Source organism: Hippocampus guttulatus, chromosome 15 (assembly GCF_054856545.1).
Source record: "Hippocampus guttulatus isolate MCC_2025c chromosome 15, RoL_Hgut_1.0, whole genome shotgun sequence".
Taxonomy (NCBI): Eukaryota; Metazoa; Chordata; class Actinopteri; order Syngnathiformes; family Syngnathidae; genus Hippocampus; species Hippocampus guttulatus.
In genome coordinates, this window is record NC_141275.1 from 6,719,893 (window position 1) to 6,741,783 (window position 21,891).

General features: G+C 41.0%; 4 protein-coding genes across 5 annotated transcripts in view; 2 read left to right on the forward strand and 2 right to left on the reverse strand.

The window, feature by feature from the left end:
- Nucleotides 1–9: 9 nt before the first annotated feature.
- LOC147193585 (uncharacterized) lies at nt 10–4,504 on the reverse strand. The gene is made up of 5 exons (XM_086131771.1): nt 4,117–4,504; nt 3,268–3,550; nt 3,078–3,193; nt 2,703–2,748; nt 10–1,954 (listed from the first exon to the last, which is right to left on the reverse strand). The coding sequence occupies exons 1-5, from the start codon at nt 4,302–4,304 to the stop codon at nt 323–325; spliced, it is 2,265 nt and encodes a 754-aa protein (XP_085987897.1). The 5' UTR covers nt 4,305–4,504; the 3' UTR covers nt 10–322.
- A 301-nt stretch (nt 4,505–4,805) lies between these two features.
- On the forward strand, nt 4,806–8,234 carry bkgd (beta-keto-L-gulonate decarboxylase). Of its 2 annotated transcripts, none has more exons than XM_086130979.1 (8): nt 4,806–4,960; nt 5,032–5,130; nt 5,238–5,311; nt 5,413–5,514; nt 5,957–6,133; nt 6,433–6,588; nt 7,282–7,398; nt 7,851–8,234. In XM_086130979.1, the coding sequence occupies exons 1-8, from the start codon at nt 4,894–4,896 to the stop codon at nt 8,022–8,024; spliced, it is 966 nt and encodes a 321-aa protein (XP_085987105.1). In that variant the 5' UTR covers nt 4,806–4,893; the 3' UTR covers nt 8,025–8,234. The 2 variants fall into 2 exon arrangements, with proteins under 2 accessions (XP_085987105.1, XP_085987106.1); XM_086130980.1 differs by having other exon boundaries at nt 6,433–6,582.
- Nucleotides 8,235–16,134: 7,900 nt separating this feature from the next.
- On the reverse strand, nt 16,135–20,136 carry timm22 (translocase of inner mitochondrial membrane 22 homolog (yeast)). Its single transcript, XM_086130585.1, has 4 exons — nt 18,377–20,136; nt 17,775–17,971; nt 16,804–16,876; nt 16,135–16,692 (listed from the first exon to the last, which is right to left on the reverse strand). Exons 1-4 carry the CDS (start codon nt 18,633–18,635, stop codon nt 16,616–16,618), a joined length of 606 nt encoding a protein of 201 aa, XP_085986711.1. The 5' UTR covers nt 18,636–20,136; the 3' UTR covers nt 16,135–16,615.
- Nucleotides 19,048–21,891, forward strand: part of specc1 (sperm antigen with calponin homology and coiled-coil domains 1) — a 49,415-nt gene continuing 46,571 nt past the window's right edge. Inside the window, exon 1 of the mRNA XM_086130582.1 lies at nt 19,048–19,121. The gene's annotated coding sequence lies outside the window, so the exon portion shown is untranslated. The remainder of the gene's footprint in view (nt 19,122–21,891) is intronic.

A 21,891-nucleotide genomic window follows, 5' to 3' on the forward strand; every position in this document is an offset into this window, starting at 1 on the left:
ACACGGCAATAGCTTGGACCTTGTACTGTATATTTAATTCTATTGAGTTGCATAGGTTGAAGGGCACATTTGTGGTGTATTTTTTTTTGGGGGGGGGGTTTAACCATTGATCATGGTCTCATGTTTTATAAACTGAAAATACAGTACATGATTACAGACAACCACAATGCACACGTTAATGATACTGAACATATATGCATATTCTATGTACCATTGGAATTTGTTGAGGGCGAGTTTATTTTTGAATGGCATTGAATCCATACCAATCAAAACGATCAATATTGGGGGGGGGGCCCCCCCAAATTTAAAAGAAACCCTCACGTTAACTATACAGATGGCGTGTGAGGACACTCTTTTTGTGCTTCTTTTTCTTGACACTGTCTGATGGGGCCAATTGAAACAGGGAATCAGTCTCTGATGTCACATGGGTGAGATTGGGTGTGAGTGAATGTCTGTCGTTCTTTCTCTTTTTATGTTGAACGCCGTCATCACACATCAAGTCCTCCTCAAGTTCAGCCTTACTTGTAAGCAGTTTTTCTCTCTCCTTCTTCTTCTTCTTCCTCCTCTTCCTGTCTTTTAAATAATTTAACGTGTCATCTTCGGCCATGTCCGGTGCTTCCTCATCTTCGGGCATGCCCGGTGCTTCATTAGACGTAGCATCGTCAGCATAATGAGCTTGATTAAGTGGTAAATTGAGCTCTCCGAATTCTTCAGAGTCAAAAAGTAGAGTCTCCTCTGTCTCGTAATGCGCTTGATCTTTCGGCTTCTTCTTTACCTGGCCCTCATCGGGTTTCAAAAACGCAGAACCAGCTGTGCTTTCGTTTCTCTCCACAAGAGTCACAACTTGACTGTCTGGACGCTTCTTTTTACTTTCCGAGACCACCTTAACGTTTTTGGGCGAAGCAGAGTGAGACGATGCGCCCACAAAATCTTCTGTGCTGCGGTGGCCGGCCGACTTTTTCTTTCTCTTTTTCTTGAGCGCATCGTGTAATTCTGCCTCTAAAGCAGCACTGCTTTCCTCCACATCAGCATCAAGGAAGGAAGAGGTCCGATCGTTTTTGTTGCCCAGTCCACACACAAACTCGTCGATTGGTGGGATCGTTGTGCGTGATTTTTTCTTCTTCTTTTTCTTGCTAACCAGTTGCACATCGTTGCCGTCACTTCTTTTGAACGTGTCTCCTCCCTCAGATAGACAGGAAGACATCTTTTCTTCACTTTTATCACTAATGTCATCTTCAGGAAACTTGTTACATTGTCTTTTTGCAGTTTTTTGAGAAGCTGCAAGAGTGTCTAGACGCCTTGGTTCCTGACGCGATTTCTTTTTTTTCTTCTTTTTCAACCGCCTCTCATCACCTAGAGGTTCGCTGACTACACAGGAGTCGTCTTCAACCTCCCTTAGCTTGTTTTTCTCTGTCGGCTCATCTCGACTGAGGGAAGACGTGGCATCTTCTTGTACGCTGTGGTCAAGCTCCAAGTTAACCAGCTCATTTTCTTTCTTTTTTACCGAGGTGACAACGCTGGCTTCTGCGTTATCATCTTCTGTTGTCTGAGTGTTTGTAACATGTGAAAAATTGGACATTTTGTTTCCATGAAGAACCAGCTCACCATAAGCCTGTGGTGCCTGTGCTGTGTCATCTGTGCTTTCCAAGGTTATGGGTGTTGCAGTCGTAGGTGTAGTTTCCGCATCAACAAGTTCTGCTGCGTCTTCGGGGAAAAGAGTCCTCTTGCGTCTCAGTGTTCGGGTTTGCACCACCTTGATTCTGAGTGGTTCATCGTTTTTGTCTTTCGCCAAAGCCATACTGGACGTGGGCACCTCATTTGATATTTGATCTGTTTTCTCCCTTTCTTGAGTAACGGCTCCTTCTTCCTCCTCATGTTGCATGGTACTTGGTAGTGGTGTGTGCCAGGCTTGCTGCCACTTGATTTTGGATTTTGCCAGAAAACGTTTTTTTTCCTGCAACATAAAACATAAAAAGTATTGATTCAATTCTTCATTTTTAAGGTGCAGTGCATATTTGAAAACACAAAAGAACTGCAAGCATAGAGCAGATAAACAATTGGGGAGTCTATTTATGAGGACCTTGGCGTGAGTTGTCATCAGCAGCTCCCGCATCAGTATGTACATTGTGTTTATGCGTTTCAATAGTCCGATTGAAAACTGCATCAGTAACTTTGGCTCTCCTTTCCCACATTCAAGGGCATTCCAGTAACTATACTGTAAAACTCCCCCAAAATAATTAGCTTAACATTGGTGATATAGCATGAAAACACTTTAACTGGAACCTCTAAGTTTAGACACGGTATATTCAGAAATGTCTATCAAAACAACTTTTCCCACAGTAAATGAAAAATAATCAGTCCTATCATGAAACTGTCAGTGTGATAAAACCCTTGTCAACTAAACAGGATTATTTTTCTTCTTCACGGTAATACGAGTGTACAAAGGAGGCGAGCAATGTTAATAAAACAAAACAATTCGAATTTTGTCATGACAAAGTCGACCTCAGTTAAAAAAAAGTTGAAGTTCAAAAACCTTTTAATATTTGTATTTGACACACGGTGTCAAAAGAAATTAAGTACAATAAAACATGAAAACAAATTGTCAAATGTGTGCGTGTTTAATGTCTGAATCTTACACGGTTGTACATTTTCATCACATGAATTCCCTCCATCATTTTCGTTGAGAGTGACAGTTTGCTTACCACCACTTTAATGTCTTCGTCACCAGATGTGTCTTCTCCTTCATCTCTGCAAGAGTTCAGATATATGTTTGCAATTGTACTTAAACAAAACCATGAATGCCACAATTGCTTTCATTTAAATCATTTACAAAATAAATGTAACACTGGTCAGGTTCTCAACATGGAAAATAAAGCACATATTGTGAAAAGATGTTAATATCTGTACAGTACTTAGCTATCACTTCATTTTTGCCAAAATAATCCAGTCGCTCGGAGGTGCAATGACAAACTGAAGTCGGCCCTCCTAATTGGGAATATGACTAATGGAAAGTTAATGAATAACAAAAATGACTGAGTATGATTGATGACTACATGTAATAATGTAAAGAAACTCACTCCGTCAAGGGTGATATGTCCTCATCATCTTGGTCAACTGTTGGTTGACCTTCATATAAATCCTCTGCTCGCTGCCACAACTCGACACATTTAAAGAAGCCCCCCATCACATTATTCTGGAAACAGAAAAAATATAAATAAAATACTTCAAATATTAACACACAAATATACGACCCTAAATGATCCTTACATGAAATTTTAGATTCTGTTTGCTGGTTAAATTCGTGCATCTGGACTTCCATTTCCTTTCCGTGAGAAAAGAGAAGCTGTATTTTGGGAGTGTTATCTTTCTTTTCTTTCTCTTCTTTCTGCTTGTCTCATGGTCAGCGGCATCACTCTGAGAGGACGAAATGTCCCCCTCACTGTCCTCCAGCTCGGTGGTAAAAGAGTGTCGTGATGATTTCCGGTGTCTGACTGTTCTCATGGCCTGAGGCACAGGCAACTGTGTTATAAATAGGCTGTCCCCCGAATCACTGTAAAGAAACAATCACAAATTCACATATAAGGATGCTGCTAAGGAAGTTGTGTCCTTAAGCTGAGGTCAGGGTCAATAATGCAAAGCAGAGTTCACTAGTGCAGTGAGAGAGAAGCTATGTTTTTCAAGATCTGAGTCTTCGTTTCGGCAATGTATTGCTTTCACTTGTGAGTGCAAACTATGAGTGAGTGCAAACTAATAGTCACTGGCGAATATTTTTTATCCTCTGCAGAGAACGACAACACTGTATTGCTTCCACACTGATAAACCAAGTACAGTCTACCCGCCTATCTGTGGTATATACAGCCCCCAAGTGTCCACGGCACACATACCAGAATGAGCAGAAAACTGTTACAAAGGAGAAAGTGTAACAAAATAATGTTATAGTGCGATTTTCTCATGAAAATAAAATACCCCCCACCCCCTCCCAAAAAACAAACAAACGAATTAAGACATTTCCATTCATTTCAGTGTGGAAAGAAGCATCTAAGGCATCGCTGTATACACTTTTTATGACATTTTGGTTTGGTTACGTGCCGTGCATGTTGCAAAAAAAATGTTTACCTGTCGACTTCAGGGGGCACTTCAGGTTTTCCATTTTGACTACTCGGTCCCGCCGCGCGCTCGAGGTACTGCGATATTTTCTTCACATAATCGGGAGGAGACCTTTCCAGGACGATGTGACCTGCTGATATCTCGTCAGTCAGGGCGTCAGACTGAGTTAAACCAACATTATTGTGTGTCTCTGACATTTTGGGCTATGTTTAGATCGTTAGTTGGTCCTGAATCTAATTTATTTCGGAAACTGGTGGATGTTCATAATAGTCGGCAGTAAAATAATAGCAAAATTATGACGACATTTCGTTTATACTACTCAAACAATGGGACAGAGCGTTTCCGATTAGTACATTTTACGGACAGTACGCGTGCTTCCGGACAAACAAGGAAGTAGTTTGAGCGTCATCATGTGACTTCCTTAACAATGACCAAAAAAACAAAAATATCAAGATGACTCCCTCACACGTCTGCTTTTTTTCGTCTACCCGTTATGTGGACTTTTAACACATTACACGAGATACGCACCCCACTAAATCGATTTTTAAAGTACCATAGGAACAAAATTAACATGAAACTGCACAAATGTTAATAGCGATTCAAGCCATGGAAGAAATATGTACATATTTTTTAAAGGCCTAACCTTGCTGTGCAGGCTATTGCACGCGTACAAGACATACTCTTGTTGCTTTATTTACTCTTTGATTCGTACTTTACTCCGACACAGTCACCACCCACTATTTCAGTTTTTCGATCTGGTCACCTAACCCGCACTCAAACTTAGTCATGGCATTCGTTCGCAAAACTGAAAAGGCTCCGTTGCATGTTCCAGACCTAGAGGAACTGCGCAGTGGTAAGGACTTAAACATAATTGGCACAGTACGTGATCAGAGGAGCGAATCAAACAATTATTTCTGTTTGCAGTACTTCAAACAGGGCTGGAAGATAACTTTGCAGAAATTAAAGTGAGTGTTGTGGAATGTCCTGATCTCACTAAGGAGCCGTTCAACTTTCCTGTTAAGGGTAATATTATTTTATACCCAATGTCAAACCACTCGTGACACACATTAAACATTACATTTAAATGTGTGCACTTTTGTTCATCATGTGATGTTTACTTAATCCTTCAGGTTTGTGTGGAAATCCTCGGGTCACAGATGTGGGAGGAGTACCATACCTGGTTCCTCTGGTTCAAAAGCACAAGGTACTGTTGTCTTCTAAATCACCCAGAGATGCCAAAACATTTGCTGGCTCCGACTGCTGCTTCTGTGTTGTCAGATTGTCTTGACATATTCTTCTTATTAGGAGTATGACATGAATGCTTTATCAAGGGAGTTGGAGCTACCAGGGGCATTCATGCTCGGTGCAGGAGCCGTTTCCTCGAGGATTGTGGGGATGAATGCAGAGGTAGTCCCCTAAATTTTCAGCAATGCACCAACACCATTTTAGAGCTGTCACTGTTTGTTTTGTAATTCACATAACACAGTGAGCCCACAAAGATCAGATTTAAAGGTCTTGTGTGGTATCATCTTCTGTAATAAGAGTTGGCAAAAAAGCAATGCCCAAACTTAATCTTAGTCATTTTTTTCCGGTGATGTCGGCCTCTTCCCACATTCCGAAAATGTGTTAGATTTGTTGAAGACTCTAAAAACAGCACTTAAGTGTTAATTTTGTGATTGTTTTATTATTAAACTGATAGTTCTAGCCATTATATGTTGTCCTATTCCATGAAAATATATGACGATTTGAACAAGAAAGGAATATCTAAATGATTTGATTTTTTTTTCACTTTTAAAAACAGCAAACTGAGCTTTGATGTATATTATAAATACTGTATTTGCTATCCCAGTTGATTCCGCTGGTTCTGACTGAAGCAGACGGAAGACCCGCAGTGAATAGTAGCTACTTGTCCTCCATCAATCCAGTGGATGGCCAGTGTCTGCAAGAAAGATACAGCGACAAATTCTCTGACTGCAACTTTGGACTGCTGGGGAACCTTTATGCTTGTGAGGGGAGGCCAGGAAAGGTGATGATCATGATTATAACTACTATGAGTACAGCAACAGCAAAGTATTCCCCCCCCCCCAAAAAAAAATCTTGCTATTGCAAGAATGATGTCTTTGTATGATCTCTTCCCCCAATAAAACGTTCCTGGGACATGTTGACCTCAAGTGGGTGTGTAAATTGCGCTCTGAAAATGATTCCACAAGGGGGCGCTTGTGCATGAACTTCATCCCCGTCACACTTAACACTGGCATCAATTGGAACATTACGAAGAGCAAATTGACGATGTAAGATGAGACAAGCGTCTCCTCCTGTCCGCAGGTCATTGAGGTGCGGGCCAAGAGAAGAACGGGAGATCACAGTATTGTGACGGCCTTGAGAAAGACTCTGGAGGTTCACTACCCTGATAAAAGCCTGGCTCTGGGGGGGACCTTCATCATCCAGAAGGGGAAAGCTAAAATCCACATTATGGTATATGTGAGCATTTTAACGCAACAACTTTAAAATACATTAAGGGGGACATATTATGAACTCTCTGATTTTTGTATGTAAATCCTTGGGTCTCTTGAGTGCCTGCCCACCCATTAAGTGGAAAATTATACTACAAACTGAATCTTGAATGTGCCAATAGAAGAACATTCCTCCATTTGTCAGGATGTTCTGCGCTTCCGCCTTACTGCAACGAACAGGGCTAAGCATTGATGCAAAGACTTTTGTTGGAGGGACAGATTAGGATTAAGTCATTGACGTGTTGTGTGTTGACAAATTGTCCATGTGGTGAGGGTGGGGTCGTGTGGTGAGTTGTCTGTCACGCCACTGACATGAGTCAACGCAAAATGTGACTTGGATGACCATGTGCTGCCTCCGTGAGGGCATTTCGCAGTTCCTTTTTTAGATCCGCAGTCACTTGCTTGTGATGAAATCCGTACTGCCTCATAAATGCGCTCATTTCAGTAACACAGCAATGGGGTGTGAAGTGTTACCTAAAATTCTTAATATTTTTGTGGGTGGGGGGGCATTTTGACAAAAACATGTCATGACAGAGAGTTCTATTTCGACACTGAACTGTTTTAAATAGTCAGAAAATGAATACGATGTCTCCTTTAAACTAGCAATTCCCTGCATAGAAAGATGGTCAGAGTGAGACTCATGCTTACCGTTTCTGCACAGCCCAGAGAGTTCTCGGTGTGTCCGCTCACTTCCAACGAAGAGGTCAACAGCTGGCTCAAACACTTTGAGGTGAAAGCCCCACTCATCTGCCAGTCGGTGCTTGTATCCAAAGATCCTGTGAGTATATCATCATCAATAGATGCATGTACTACTGTACAAAAAGTATTTCATCACCATTGGTTTTATTTTTTAAAGGGGGCATTTGGTAACAAAATAAAACAATTGCAGTAGTTCAATGTTCTGGAAAGTTTAGACAATTTACGATTTTGGTATTTTAGCAACAAACATGAAGTGGATACACTTAATTTATTTTTGTGTACATAAAATGATGCGGCCCTTGAGTTTGACACCCGTGATCTAGTGACAGAGCATTTAATTGTTCTGCCTGTCAGGCCTGTCCTGACATACTGCAGATGAACAAAGATACATTCTTTGTAGTAGTCTCTCACAGCCTATTGTGCCACGGGCAGAGTACCGGTAGTTGGGAATCGCTGCATAGGTGAAAACAATGCTGCTGTGAAGCACCAAAATTGTCTGTTTCAATGATCATTTGCGTGTTTTGTATTAAGGGACTTGACTTACGTGTGGAGCACACCCACTGCTTCAGTCCTCATGGAGAAGGTGGCCACTACTACATCGACACCACACCTGACAGCGTGGAGTACTTGGGCTACTTCGTACCTGCGGAGTTCATGTACCGCATCGACAGGCCCAAAGAGACCCATGCAGTCGGAAGAGATTAAACAAGAATTGCATGGTGCACTGGTGTTAACGATGAAAATCAGGACCACATAAATTGTCTTTTTTTTTTTTTTTTTTGGAAACGGCTTCCATTGAATTGAAATGTTGAAAATCAATATCTTGTATTTGTGGTGATACAGGCTTGGGTATAAAATTATTGCACTGTATAATGTGGAATGTACCACAGGATTAATAAACCCTTTTAAAATAAATTCATCTGGTAACCTTGTATTTATATCCTGTAGATTTCTACAAAAATATATTTTTTTAAAAAGAGCCAACCATCCTTTGAAATTCTACACACTTTTTTGTGTAATATTGTGTTTTTCCACACGCCATTGATGGCAAAGGATTTTCCTCCGGTAGAAACCTTTTACAACTTTAATTGATTATATATTTCCAGTGGATTAGATAACAATACATTAAGTGCATAATTGGCAAATGACATTGGTGACCATATTACATGTTCCCTGTTTATGATAATTACATAAAAACAAAGCAAGATACCTCTGCATAGAAGTGTTAGGACAGAGAAAACCATCGAATTTTTCAAAAAGGACTGACTAGATTAGAACAATAACTGGGATATTGTACTGTATACAAATAAAATAACATCGGTAATGCATATGAGGATTTAAAAAAAATATTAGACCATTATATGATAAACAATGACCATATTGTCCAAATAAACAATATGGTCAAAAACAAAAGTATCAAGATGAATATAGAAAGGATTAAATAATGCTTGCAAAAAAATGAAATTTAAATTGAATTCATGAAATATAAAACTGGAAGCAGAAAACAAAAAATACGTAATTAAGTGAACAAATATGAGAAACTGAAAAGAAAAAAAGTGTGATAAAAATACCATTATAAATATGAACATAGTCTGTGCTCTTATTTAATTTTTCATTAATACATTCATCATCATTCAAGGACGGCACAAAACTGCTGAACAGCAAACCGACATTAAGTGCAAGAACTCATTTCGTGCAACTCATTTTAAAACTCATTTTTATTCTTTGACTTTTGACTCAGCACGAGACGTATTTTTTTAGCTTTGCTGTTTTTGAGTTTTCTATTGACTTTGTTATTAATTTATTGTCTTATTGTTTGGTGTTGAATTATTTTTTGCTCCATGTACAGCACTTTGTGTACAGCGGTGGTTGTTTTAAAGTGCTCTATAAATACAGTTGAGTTAAGTTGAGTGTTTAAACTATGGGGCCATGGCTTGTATTTCAGAATGGAAAATCTTAAGGCACACCACCAATCAAAAATGTCACAAAGTCTAATGTACAATGAACATTCAAAGTTGCTGACCTCATTTCAATTTCCTCACACCGTGAAATTTGGACGGGTTTAACTCATTCAGTACCAGCCAATTCTGGACCAAGTCTGAAAAGACGTTTAAAAACGTCTTTGGGAGTGAATGAGTTAATTGTACTCGCATTACTTCCTGACCAACTCTGTTGCACAAATGACAACAGATGTGACTACATGGGTTTATTCTACCTTCTGCCATTTTATGGAAGACCTTTTAATCGCTCCGCCTGTCACTATATGTCCCTGACATAGACAGATGAACGATGATATCTTTACAATTAATATTTTTCTGACAAATTAAGTGAAATCAAATCATTTCCTAAAGTGCCCCCGGTGATCTCTCCCGACACACAAGATTGTCACGACACAACCCAGGAGGTTTAGGAATTCTGCAGATATTCATATTTCGAATGAATAAAATATTTGTTTTATGTGTTATGTTGAGAGCGAAGAAATTTAATCTGTGCTGTATGTTACACATACATACAGCACATTTGACAATAAAGTTATATTCAATTCAATTTTTTTATTTTTTTTGGGGGGGGGGGGGACTCCCTGTCCTTTCAATGTTGCTCATCATGCCAGAGCTGAAAGCAGTTTTTTTTCTGGGCGAAGCAAAGTGGGACCTCACACTTCCTGCAGTACACTTTTGTCTTCACCCTGGTCGTACCCATAGCATGACACCTCCTGCAGTATTTCCTACAGTTACCTTGAAAAAATGTGGGCATGCAGGTGACTTGGGCTGCTTCTGCTCCTGCGGCCGGTGGTGGTGATGGTGTCGGTGGTGCTGTCGTCTTTCCATCCAGCTCGAGCATGCTTGCAGCCAGCCTCTCGCGGAAGACCTGCTGAGTCAGTGGCTTTTGCACTGTGGGCTTGTTCTGGAGAGCAATCAGCTCCTTGTGTAGGATGAAGGCATTGACGACTGCAATCTCCACAAAATGGAAAAAAAAAGTTTTGTACCACTTTATGGTCTTGTGATGGACAGTGTAATCGCCGGACAGATCCACACCCCCCTTATGGCGATTGTAGTCCTGGACGGCATCAGGAATGGTAATTCTTTTCATTTGGCGCCCACCATTCACTTTGGCTTTGCTCTTCATGGTCTGCCCACTGCATGCCACGTGGAGCGAAGAGCACATGGTGACTTTTTGTGGGCCCATCCACTTGACAAAGAGGAGGTCAGCCTTCCTCAACCATCGCAGGTCTCCCTTTTCAGCCTTTGCGGGAAGATCATTTTCCGTAGTCTTGGGAAAACCAACCTGATTCTTTCTGATGGGGCCACAACATCCAATGTTGGATTTCTGAAGGTCCCGGAAGAGGGTGGGACTGGAGTAAATATTGTTTACGAAAAGTTTATAGCCCCCTCCCAGCCGGGACGGCTCCACAATGTCCATGATTGTTCGGTCACGCAGACTCTGACCAATGGTGGAAGACACGGTCTTCTCCGAGCATACAAAGAAGTTCCACGTGTATGCAGTAAGAGAGTCTGCCAAAACTAACAGTTTGAAACCCAGTGCCGAGGCTTTGCCATTTGTACGTCGTGGTTTGGCGGTGATCTGAGCTGAGGGCACCACTCTCTGATTGATCGAAATGTTCTTGTGGGGTTGAAAATTAGCTTTGCATGCTGAAACAATGTCTGTGTAAAGCGGCTTGATTTTGAAGAGCCGATCGTGTAAGCGTATACCTTTTCGACTCTCCTTTTTATCATTGTCTTTTGGGTCGCTGAGGTGCAGTGACCACAATATGGCCTCAAAGCGGTCCCTGCTCATGGCGTTTCTCGGGAAGCTGAAGTTGTATGGCCATCTTTTTGTCCAGTAGTCATCCCTGTCAGGGACTTTGACAATGCCAGTGAAAATGACAACAGCAATGAAGACGTAGAACTCGGGCTCAGTGAGCAATTTCCAGCGGAATGTCTTTGCCTTCGCCTGTTTTTTCTCTGCATTTGCATTTGTATTGTCGATAATTGTGCGAACAACTGATGTACTGAAAAAAAGCTGAAAAAGAGCCAGGGGAGACCACTGGGCCGAGGTGTCAAACGTAGGTCCAGGGGTTCTGGCAGGTGTGAACGGGGGAGGCTTTGGATTGATGTCACTCTCCTCCTTGCAGCGCCACCTCTCTTTAGATTCAGACACGTGGCGCTTCTTGTGGGCTGATTTTTGCACGGTCTTCTTGCGTTTAATTGCGGATGATGGTGCTGGTGAAGACGTCAATGGCTCTTCCTGAAGGAGTGTGGTGGAGGAGTGCCGGGTGGCGGCACGTTGCAGCCGGGCAGTGGTGGTGGCTGTTGGTGGCCGATAGTCCACATCATCAGTATCATCGTGGTAATCCACACTGTAGAAAAAAAACAACAACAAAAAACATGTATTTAGTTCTAAATCCAACTATTTGCTAGCTAGCAGCAATTTTCTAATTAAAAAAAAAAATCACTGAATTAAATGTTCAAATGGTGCATAATGTTGGAGAGCTTTGAACTTTTTTTAACCACAAAAACCCTTGAGGGAAAATTATCTGGGGTTGTAACTAAAAATGTGATTGAAATGTATCTGTCTGAAAAGGGTACAGAGCAATTTTCAAGGCTTTGGGTCTCCATGGAAACACAGTCATAGCCAATATCAACAAATAGAGCAAACTGGGAACACTGATTAACCTACCCAGGATTAGTTAGGCAAAACCCAAATAACTCCAACAGTACGACGATGACTGTATCCACTGACAAAAAAAAACAAAAAAAAAACACCTAAATGTATGAAGGCCTCACTGGATTCAGTTACGGTCAGTGTCTATGTCTCAATCATATGAAAGACCTTGGACAAAAATGGCATCCATGGGAGAGCTCCAAGGCAAAAACCATGCTGCCAAAAAAAAAACCCCTCAAAATGCTAATCTCACGTTGGCTCAGAAACATCTTGATGATCTCCATGACTTCTGAAGAAATATTAAGGTGACTGACAAGACAAAAGTTTAAATTTATAAACGCCCGTTACATTCGGTGTGAAAATAAAGCTTTTGGTATAAAAGCGTAAAATGGCAAGAGTCAAACATGGCATTGGCAAAGTGATGGTCTGGGCCTGCTTTGTTATTTCAGGACCTGGATGGCTTGCTGTGATTAAGGGAATAATGAAATCTGCAGTCTCCAGAAAAGCCTGCAGGTGAGATGTTTGTTTTTTTTAGATATTTAAATGTGTTTCATGATGTGAAATTTTTAATTTTCTTCAAATGTGTGGTCGCTTACCATTCTTGACCGTAATCAAACTTTTTGAACTTTTCAACTACTGTAGCTGCCTTTGTGACATCTGTGGTGTGTTTTCTAAAGCGGCCCAAGATGAAAATATGAGGCATTTTGTCACTGTATCTTCAGCTTCAAGCAATATTTTTGAACTATCGCGAGAATTTCTTGTCACTTTTTGTACATTTGCTGCAATTGACTGTCTAATATTAAATGGCACACCTACATTTTACATCGAAATCAAAATGTGGAGGCCTTTATGTAAGCGAACATGATAGAGCAGTCAAAGAGCTCCTTATTGCTGACTGTAGTGGCTACAATTCACCCATTCATCCATTCATCCATTCATCTTGAGCCAGGTAAAACAAGTGAGAACAGATTCTCATTTGCAGTGCTGACCTGGCTACAGACACCAGAGAAAAACAAAGCAAAAAGTCCCACACCAAAATAAAGTTTCTCCAAATGTATTTGTTATTTTAGGGAGTTATCATCAGTATAATCTTGGTGAACACAAGTTCATTTGATAGGATAAATACACTCTGGTCTCCTTGAGCTTTTATTGTGGAGGTATTATTCATATTTCATAATTACGTTTCGATTTAACTCCTGGGCTTGTCAGATGAAGCCAAACGAGGAAGGAATGCCATCATTTGTGCTTTTACAGCATATATGCTTAACTATTGGTGGTTGGCGACAATTGTCATAATGAGATAGTATCCCATAAGTATGACCTAGTGTCTCATTAATATGACTTTGTCTCTCATTATTATGACTTAAGTCTATCGTGAGGTGAGATAGTTGGTATCTTTTAATTACGACATAGCATCTAATTTTTAAGAGCTAGTGTCTCGTTGTCTCGTTTCGCATTTCCCCAAGACTGACGTCTTTTTGTTCTCCTTTTCTTTTTTGCCCCCATGTTTCCGCCTGTTATTAAAAGAAAAATGGGTTATACTTTTCCCGAGTTCACTGATGGTGTCGCGGTTCACATGCTCTGACTTGTGTGCAGCAGGCACGCAGCCTGTACCCACGCTGTTTTACTGCGGTCAAGCCAGCCTGTGTACTGCGGTCTGCTGTTACCGCCTGTTAAAAGAAAAAATGATTTGTACTTTTCCTGAGTTCATTGATGGTGTAGCGGTTCACAACCCTGACTTGTGTGCAGCAGGCACGCTGCCTGCACCCACGCTGGTTGTTTAATGAGAGTTTAATGGTTGTAGGCCGTCTATCTGTGCCCTGTGACTGACGAGCCTGCTCTTCGCCCGATGTCAGCGAGATCGGCTCTAGCACCCCACCCCCGCGACAATTAAGAGGATAAGCAGTGTGGAAAATGAATGGACGGCTACGTTTTTAAAGGCACGAATTCGAGTTGCCATCGTAAAAGTATGTTAACAATTTAACAATGCAATGTCGTTGCACCGTTGTGACCCCCTCCGTCCCCCGAGCGGGGGCAACCGTAACTGTAACGCGCGATAGTTTGACATCCATGTGTGTGAGATTGTGCTACTATCCAAAGTAGCTTCTCACAGACGCGCATGTGGCAAATGGCATTAGGCACCTTGTTTCTAAACAAGTCCCTACGACAGTTAAAGTGGAGTTTAAAATGAAACGACATGACGAACTCTACCTTTTATCGGATGACAAGCACCACAAATCCTCCTCATCGCTCGTGGAATCAATGAAAACGTCAACCTCAAACACGTTATCTTCCTCATCAGAAAGCGTGATTGATATCTCAGCGTCTGAGTTTTCTCTTTCTGAAGCCATTGCTTTCGTGATTAGTTGGTGAAGCTGCGGTTTGTTTGTTTTTTTACAGTGAATGCCGATCGAACCGAAGTTTTCCGACTTCTCTCACCCAGCAGGTCCCGCTGCTTGTGAGGTGCGTAAAACCAAGCACCCACAAATAGTGAGGGAGGGGCGTGACAGAAGAGTGAGACCTTACTATGGCAAGCCATTTGAGCATTTATTCCAAATAGTAACACACTCATGTCTGATATGAAGGATTTGGAATAAATGCTCAAATGGCTTGCCGTAGAGACCCGCTGCTGAGATTTTTTTTTTCTTTTACTGTCAAAACCCCTGTTGCTTTGACGAGTCAAATAAGATAAGAAAACCTTTTTATTAGTCTCGCAATGGAGAAATTCCCAATTCACAGCAGCAAAGTTATGGAAGGAAGAAGTAGAACGACAAAATATAGGAGCTGCTGGAAAGGCAGCCATTCTCGCGGAACCCCCCCTCATGGATGTTTATTTCAGTCTGTCAAATAAACAGCCTTTCAAACTTCAGTAATGGCTTTACGTCTGTGACGTATGAATGTTTTTTTTTCATGTGGCACCACCCAAGCAACAGACCAAAAAGCCATTACTGTACTTAAATTTGATGGTGCTTATTTGACTCGTTCAAAAAGTGTACTTTCAAATGCACTATTAATCCCCGTTATCACGTGTACATTGGTGAAAATGATTAGCTACTCAACTCATCTGCCGTGCCATATTTATTTAAAAATAATGCTGACTCCTTTTCTTCGACGGTGGTCAGCCGTTGATATGCGAGCTGTAAAGACCCTCTAATGGCCACGTTTACAATTGCACTCTGATAAACAAACGTTAAACACTCACCTGTAGTTTTATCAGTCGTAAATGACCTTTACGCATAAACAAAAAAAATACATTTTGTGTGTGTGGGGGGGGGGGGATGTTGTTGGGGGGGGGGGGGTTAAAGCATTATTGCAGTTTTATGGTGTTTATTTGACTCATTCAATGTACAGGTACTTCGAATCTCCTTTATCACGTTAAATTGACGCATCTGCTGTGAAACACGTTATTTTTAACAAACTTACTCTCGGCGGCACCGTGGTCGACTGTCTAGCTTGGACGTCCGCCGCACAGTACAGAGGTCGAGGGTTCGATTCCGGGCTCAGCCCTTCCTGTGTGGCGTTTGCATGTTCTCTTCATGCTCTGAGATGCAAGGTTCTAAGCAGCCTCTGCTGGCGACACTTATATTGGACGCTGATATAAAATAGAAACTCAACTTTAGTTTTAAAAGTAAAAAGAATAATGTATGCATGAACGCCCCCCCCCCCCCGCCCACACACACACACACACACACGCACACACAGCCATTCGAGAGAACTGTTATTGTCCTCTTGTCACCATGTATTTTTGTGGGACCTCAAATTTTATCAGGGTGCGATTCAGAGTGTGGTTGCCCTGGTCTGAACAGAGGCCAATACCCTGCTGTGTTGTGCTCCGGTTTGACCTCGTATCCAAAAATGGCCACATGAGGGAAGCAGAGACTGGGTGGAGCAAGCTTGTGCACATGGTGTTTTCATGGGATTTCTTCCACAACGTTAATACACAAGAAATTCTTGGGGAAAGTGTTTACTGTACCTCCTTGCTGAGTCTCATTTTTTGTTACTTTGCAAGTAAATTGTAGAGACCATCATTATTGCTCCCCCAGATGTTTGCCCAATCCCACCACAGTTTGGCAATTCCGGATTTTGTTCTTCAAAATTGTGCAATTCTGCAAATGCTCCAAATCGGAGGTCTTCATTTAAAGAATTTACTCACGACTTTCTAATGGGAATTTAATGTTTATGACACGTCACAATACATGACAAACATGACTTAAAAATATGAAAAGAAAACATCTTTACCTCAATGAGCTGTTTTGTGGTCACAGATTCCGGTAAATTGGAAAATAAACCTTCGCAAATGACCAAAATGTCTTCATATAAATACTCTTATTAACATTGCTCACTGAAAAGAAGAATGACATGAAGGTGGCCAGTGTTTCTCCCCAACTCATCATTCTTAACATATTGACAGAAGTCAACACACTGATCTGCCAACAATCAGAAAACAAGGCATTAGTAAGTATGTTTTTCTGTCCACTTACAGCAATCACAGGAATCCAACCAATCATGAATTCAAGTTGGCTGCTGCACCACGTTCCCATTTGCAGGCCAATTGTGTCGTGATCCCTTACAGTTGGTCTGTACAGGCTCGTCTGGAGGGACTAATTCTTTGTCCACAGAGTCACTTTCGAGCATCACCGCAGATAATACTCAATGGCTGCAGAAAAAGCAGCAAATCCTCCACATCCTAGGACACCGGCCTTCAGACCAGCTACAAGTGTGTGTGTGTGGGGGGGGGGGGGGGGGGGGGCAAAAGAAAAAAAAAGTCGATATGAGAAAAAAAGTATTACATACAGTACATCATCTATATGGCATTACATACCACGAAACCCAATTGCTCCTCCAGTTATACAGCCACTATACACGGCATTCTTCCAGTCAGATTTGCCTCTGTGCTGTAAATAAAATTGGACAAATGTAACCACTGTGTCCCAGTCTGTTATAAGACATATTAAAATGGATCTGGCAAAACATGGAAGAGAAAGACTGATAGATTATTTATTCATTCATTATTTGATCACATCTGAATGTTGGAGGAAATGAACTCCGCAGTCTTTAAAGACCAGGTCAAGTGCATTTCAGAAGTTTATTTCTAAATGCATTGTACATAATTGAAGATAATTGCTGAAAATGTGTGCAAAGACTTCTTAAGAACTACATATTACTCAATTGTGGAGCTATGCTATTACATTTGTTTTCAGCATTTCAATGTGTTTGTATGTCAAATTTCAAATACATTTATTTTCATGTTACAGGGATTTTAATCTGCATGTTACACATGCCATGTATTACATCACTTGAGACGTCGGTGCACAAATCAGTCTTCACATGTTTAGCTTTTATTTTGGGCCTTTTTGTTTTGTCCTAAAGAACATTATGTGGAGAGGACGAAAAAAACATTACTTTGGTTATACTGGGCTGTTAAAAAAGAAAAAGTGAGGAAATGTGTTATTAAAAATATTCTATGCTTTATGACTTCCTCTGTACCATCATTCATCGGTGGTGTCAAATCATGCCAAGTTTGTGAAAAATATTTTCTATATAATTAACTTAATGTAATTTTATCTCTAAATTAAATCCAACAATATAGGTGGAATTGCATTTTCAGGTCCATTTCACAGACTTAAAATCACAAAATGAACAACATGACATACAATTGACAATGAGGTTATCAGTATGTAAATGTTTTATTTATCAATGTCAAAGTGCTGAGTTTCACGCATATTTAGGAAGTGGTGTTTTGCTGTATCCTGCATGTTGTGCACAAAATAAAGACTTGTCGTGTTATCATACCGATTCTATGATGCATTCTGTACAGGAGAACATGGCACCCACGATGGCAAAGTTCTTCGCGTAGGACATGCCCCTCTGGCCCATGTCTTTGAGGACTTCTCGTGCTGTGGGGGTCCTTAGCGGGTCCTTGGGATCAAAACCAACGTTGGTGTCTATGCCTGCAGTGAAAACACCAAACGCTCCCCCGAGGACAAACCCTGTGCAAAACAAACAATAAAAGATGGAAACACCGACTTGGTAGATATTAGGAATGTAACCTTTCATGACAATGATGATCAAATCAATCAAAACATGTACCTGTTTATAACCTACGAACGAATCATCTCTGTACTCTGAAATTAATTTGTTCCAACTTGGGCTCGTCAATTCATCGATTAATTGAATGTCATTTGTTGGATGATTTTATTATTTTACCGTTTTCTATTGTTCAAAGTGCATCTCAGCTTCGATCACCATTACACACAACTGAGTGCAGACATCGTTTTCCTTCGAATCAGACAGTAGCCGGCAGAAGCAATGATAGAAGACAAACACTTATGTGCCCACAAATGTGTTTCATTTTAGGCACGATGACTTGAAAAGGTTAATTATATTTACTGTACCTCCAACGCAGGCCAAAATGGACTTGAAAGCGCAGCTCTCCATTGCCCTCTCTATTCTCTTCTGCTCCTCGCTTTTAGGAGGCACTGGGAGTCCCCCCATGACACCGGGGTTCAAGTCCTTCACGGTCCTCTTGTCCCCAATAAGATAATCCAGGACCATACTGTAATGAATCACTGGACTTTCCATGCTCGGACCAGCTGGAGGAGAACTTTTAGAATCAGAGACGTAAGGTTCTGCAGCTCTCGTGGAGGCCGCCATGTTTGTCAATGACAGCACATTAGGTAAATGTAGTTTTGAAGGAGCAGAGGCAGATTCGTTCCATTTGTAATAATTTTGGAGGCTTGCTCATTTGATTTTGAAATTAATACGGTTGAAATAATCATAATTTTAACAATTAAAATGTTTTTTTCACGTCAGAAGAGGAGTAATTATTTGTACACGGGTTTCATATCAGCACATTCAATATGACACGGTGGTCAGGGTTATTCGCGTACTGTTAATTAGTTATTTTACTTTGTCTAAACTATATTTTAAATAACAGGTGAGGTTTGTAGAACTGCAGATCGGTCCGACCGGCACGACGCAGTGGAGACCCACTTAGACTACATTTCCCACAAATCTATCGAGTACTGCGCCACGCGCTCCGCCTATCCGGCGGCCAGCTGCTACTTGGTGAGTCCAGGCAGTCGCGGCGGCCGCATCCTGCGCGGACAACAGCAGCAGCACCTCTGTACGGCCGAACAGGTGAGAAGAGCAGATAACACAATCTTGTGTGTCTCTTTCATGTCCTTGGATTACACGATAGTCTATCGCTTTTCTTGTGTCAATTTGTTTTAACTTTGCCTTCCGTGTGTGATGGGGCAATTGAGAACGGTAAAGCTGCAGCGACGCTAATTTAACTCGAATGACAGATGGCTTGTAACTGGAGACGTGCATGTTCGATTTATGGAAATATAATATTTCAATGGCATGAGGCAAGCAGACGCCAATGACGGGAAACGCTCTTGATGTCCACTTGTGCCAATGCGTAACCGAATGGCTGCTAGAACGGAATCTTTATATTGACCTTATGGGACACATTTGACTTGATTGACACTACGGTACTCTAATGCACTTGTTTCACAATCTTTACTGAGCTTGGGGACATGTTTTAGATCACAGGTGTCAAATTCAGGCCCTGGAGGGCAGCTCTCCTGCATGTTTTTCAACTCTCCCTGTTGCAAGACACCTTATTCAAATGATCAGTAACAACAAAAATACTATTTTAGATATGGGCACAATAAGTGTATATGTGCAAAATATGTGCTTTTAATAAATGTATTTTTTTTTTTTGCTGATACACTTTATAGTGCATGTATAAACGATCCACTATCCCAACCCAACAACAAATGGTTTCTAACAAACAACAAAGTACAAAATAACCAAATACTGTGATTTTTTTCCCCAGATTATTTTTTTCCCAGTACAAAGGCTTCTCTTGCATACAAATTACTATTCAAGGAAGGCACATTACTGCTGAACAGCAAAGTGCAAAAATCAAGTCAGTCAGAATTTTAATGTTATGACTGTTTGTCCTTATTATTCCAAATCTGGAAGAAAAAAAAAGATTAGGAATGATAGGCCTACTCATGTATCGGGCAGTAATAAAATCCAGTGAAAGTGCAACTAAGCCATTTCTGCCATCTATTGGTGAATGATGATATTACAATTTAAAACTACAGTCGCCTATTTGCAGTTCGGCAGCCGCAAATTAGCACTTTTTGCCGGGGGTGGGAGGGGGGGGGGTGTGAATTTGTTTCAATATGTTTTCCCCTTTTTTCCAGGATGTCTGTTCCCCATTTACCTCCTGCTTTTTGTGGAAAACATATATTGAATGTTTATCAGCGCTCTTTGAGTTTTGGGGGTTTCTAAATTATATTTGGGGGGGGGGGGGCTCAGGGGGGATTAATCAAGGGGTACTCAAATTCTGGTTGCATGCCGCCCACAGGCCGCCATTTGCCCATCTCTGCTCTAGATGCAACCTACTAGTGTTTAAATTCCTGTCACACTTTATAGTGTCTTTTCTTGTTAATGTGGCGATCCAACCGTTTGTGTTTTTTACTAGAGAAGCTTCTAAATTAAGGCAGTGTTTTTAATGTGCTTTGTCAGTGAAAAGCTTGCTGTTCACGTTTTTAAAGGCAAATTTTCTTTCACTCAGCAACTCATTTGGCATGACCACAGAGGTGTGTCTCCGGCAATTTAGTACCGCATGCTGTGAATGGGTGAAAAGCTGTACTTTTTGTCTTAAAACGTCTCTATTGCTACTACCTGACGTGAATTATTATGGATTGTGTGAATTTTCATGACAAACTGGCATAAATGGAGTACAGTAATGGTCGCGGTGTCCTTACAGTCTCTGTGCAATTCAACAATGTGATTACAGTATCAAAAGAATTGCCAAATCTGTGGACGTTATTATGGAGCATATGTGATATTGTTTCAATAAACTACAATACACACTGTGCCTTTTCTTGAGGAGTACCCATTTTTAGGGGTTTATTGAACAGTACCAAATACATAAATACGCTTAAAAAAAAGAATAAGTACACGCAACAAATCTGATCTCATCAATTGCATTTGCGATAAATGTTTTAAATTGTGAAGAGACTGTTTGGAACCTGTTCACTAATTCTGAGTGAGTTTATATTCCACTGTTGTGTTTGAGGAGGAGGCTTGGCGTGGAATGTATCTTGCAGGCGTATTTTGAGGAACCCAACTGGGCAACAAATGAGAGCTTTCAATTATCTCTTGCTACTTTTGAAAATGTCCGAGGGGGGAAAAAAAAAATATATATATACGGTATATATATGCACCAAGTATTACAGCGTGGTCAATGTAATCATTGTTTAGAGCTAAATAGAGCCTCTTCTCCCGCCTTTATGGTTAACCACACCAGAAGTGCAAATAGTCGGACGTCTGCTTTTTGGGACAAAACACATTGAAGAGAAACCAATATTAACACGATGGGACCGTATTGCGTGTGTCATAAAGCTACTTCTGTCGATGTTCGAGGTGATTATTTTCACGTCACATGTACAATTCTGCCACATTTGTCTTTATTTGATAATTGTGTGTCGAAACATATTGCACTAGACTCGGCGTGTCCTTGTGGAAAGTGGAGACGTGAGCCTCTGTATTATTTTTTTTCCTTTGGCTACTCTCATCCTCTGTTTGAATCATTACCCAGGCAGTTCCTGTCATTTGCTTCCTATTTATAGCATATGGGCTATCTGGGAAGCACCCACGTTGAGTTGCACATACTGTTATGTGGCATAATACAATGCCGAGTGGTCTGGAAAACTGTTCACCGTGGCAGGAATTGAATATGATCGTCTGATCCTCAAGGAATTCAAGATTCCTCCTTAGTGAATGTCTTCGACTCCTCCATGGGAAAATTTTAACAGCACAGGAAGGGACCGAGTAGAGAACTAGCCGCTGTGGTGCTCGAGTCCTTCATCTACATGCAGCGATGACG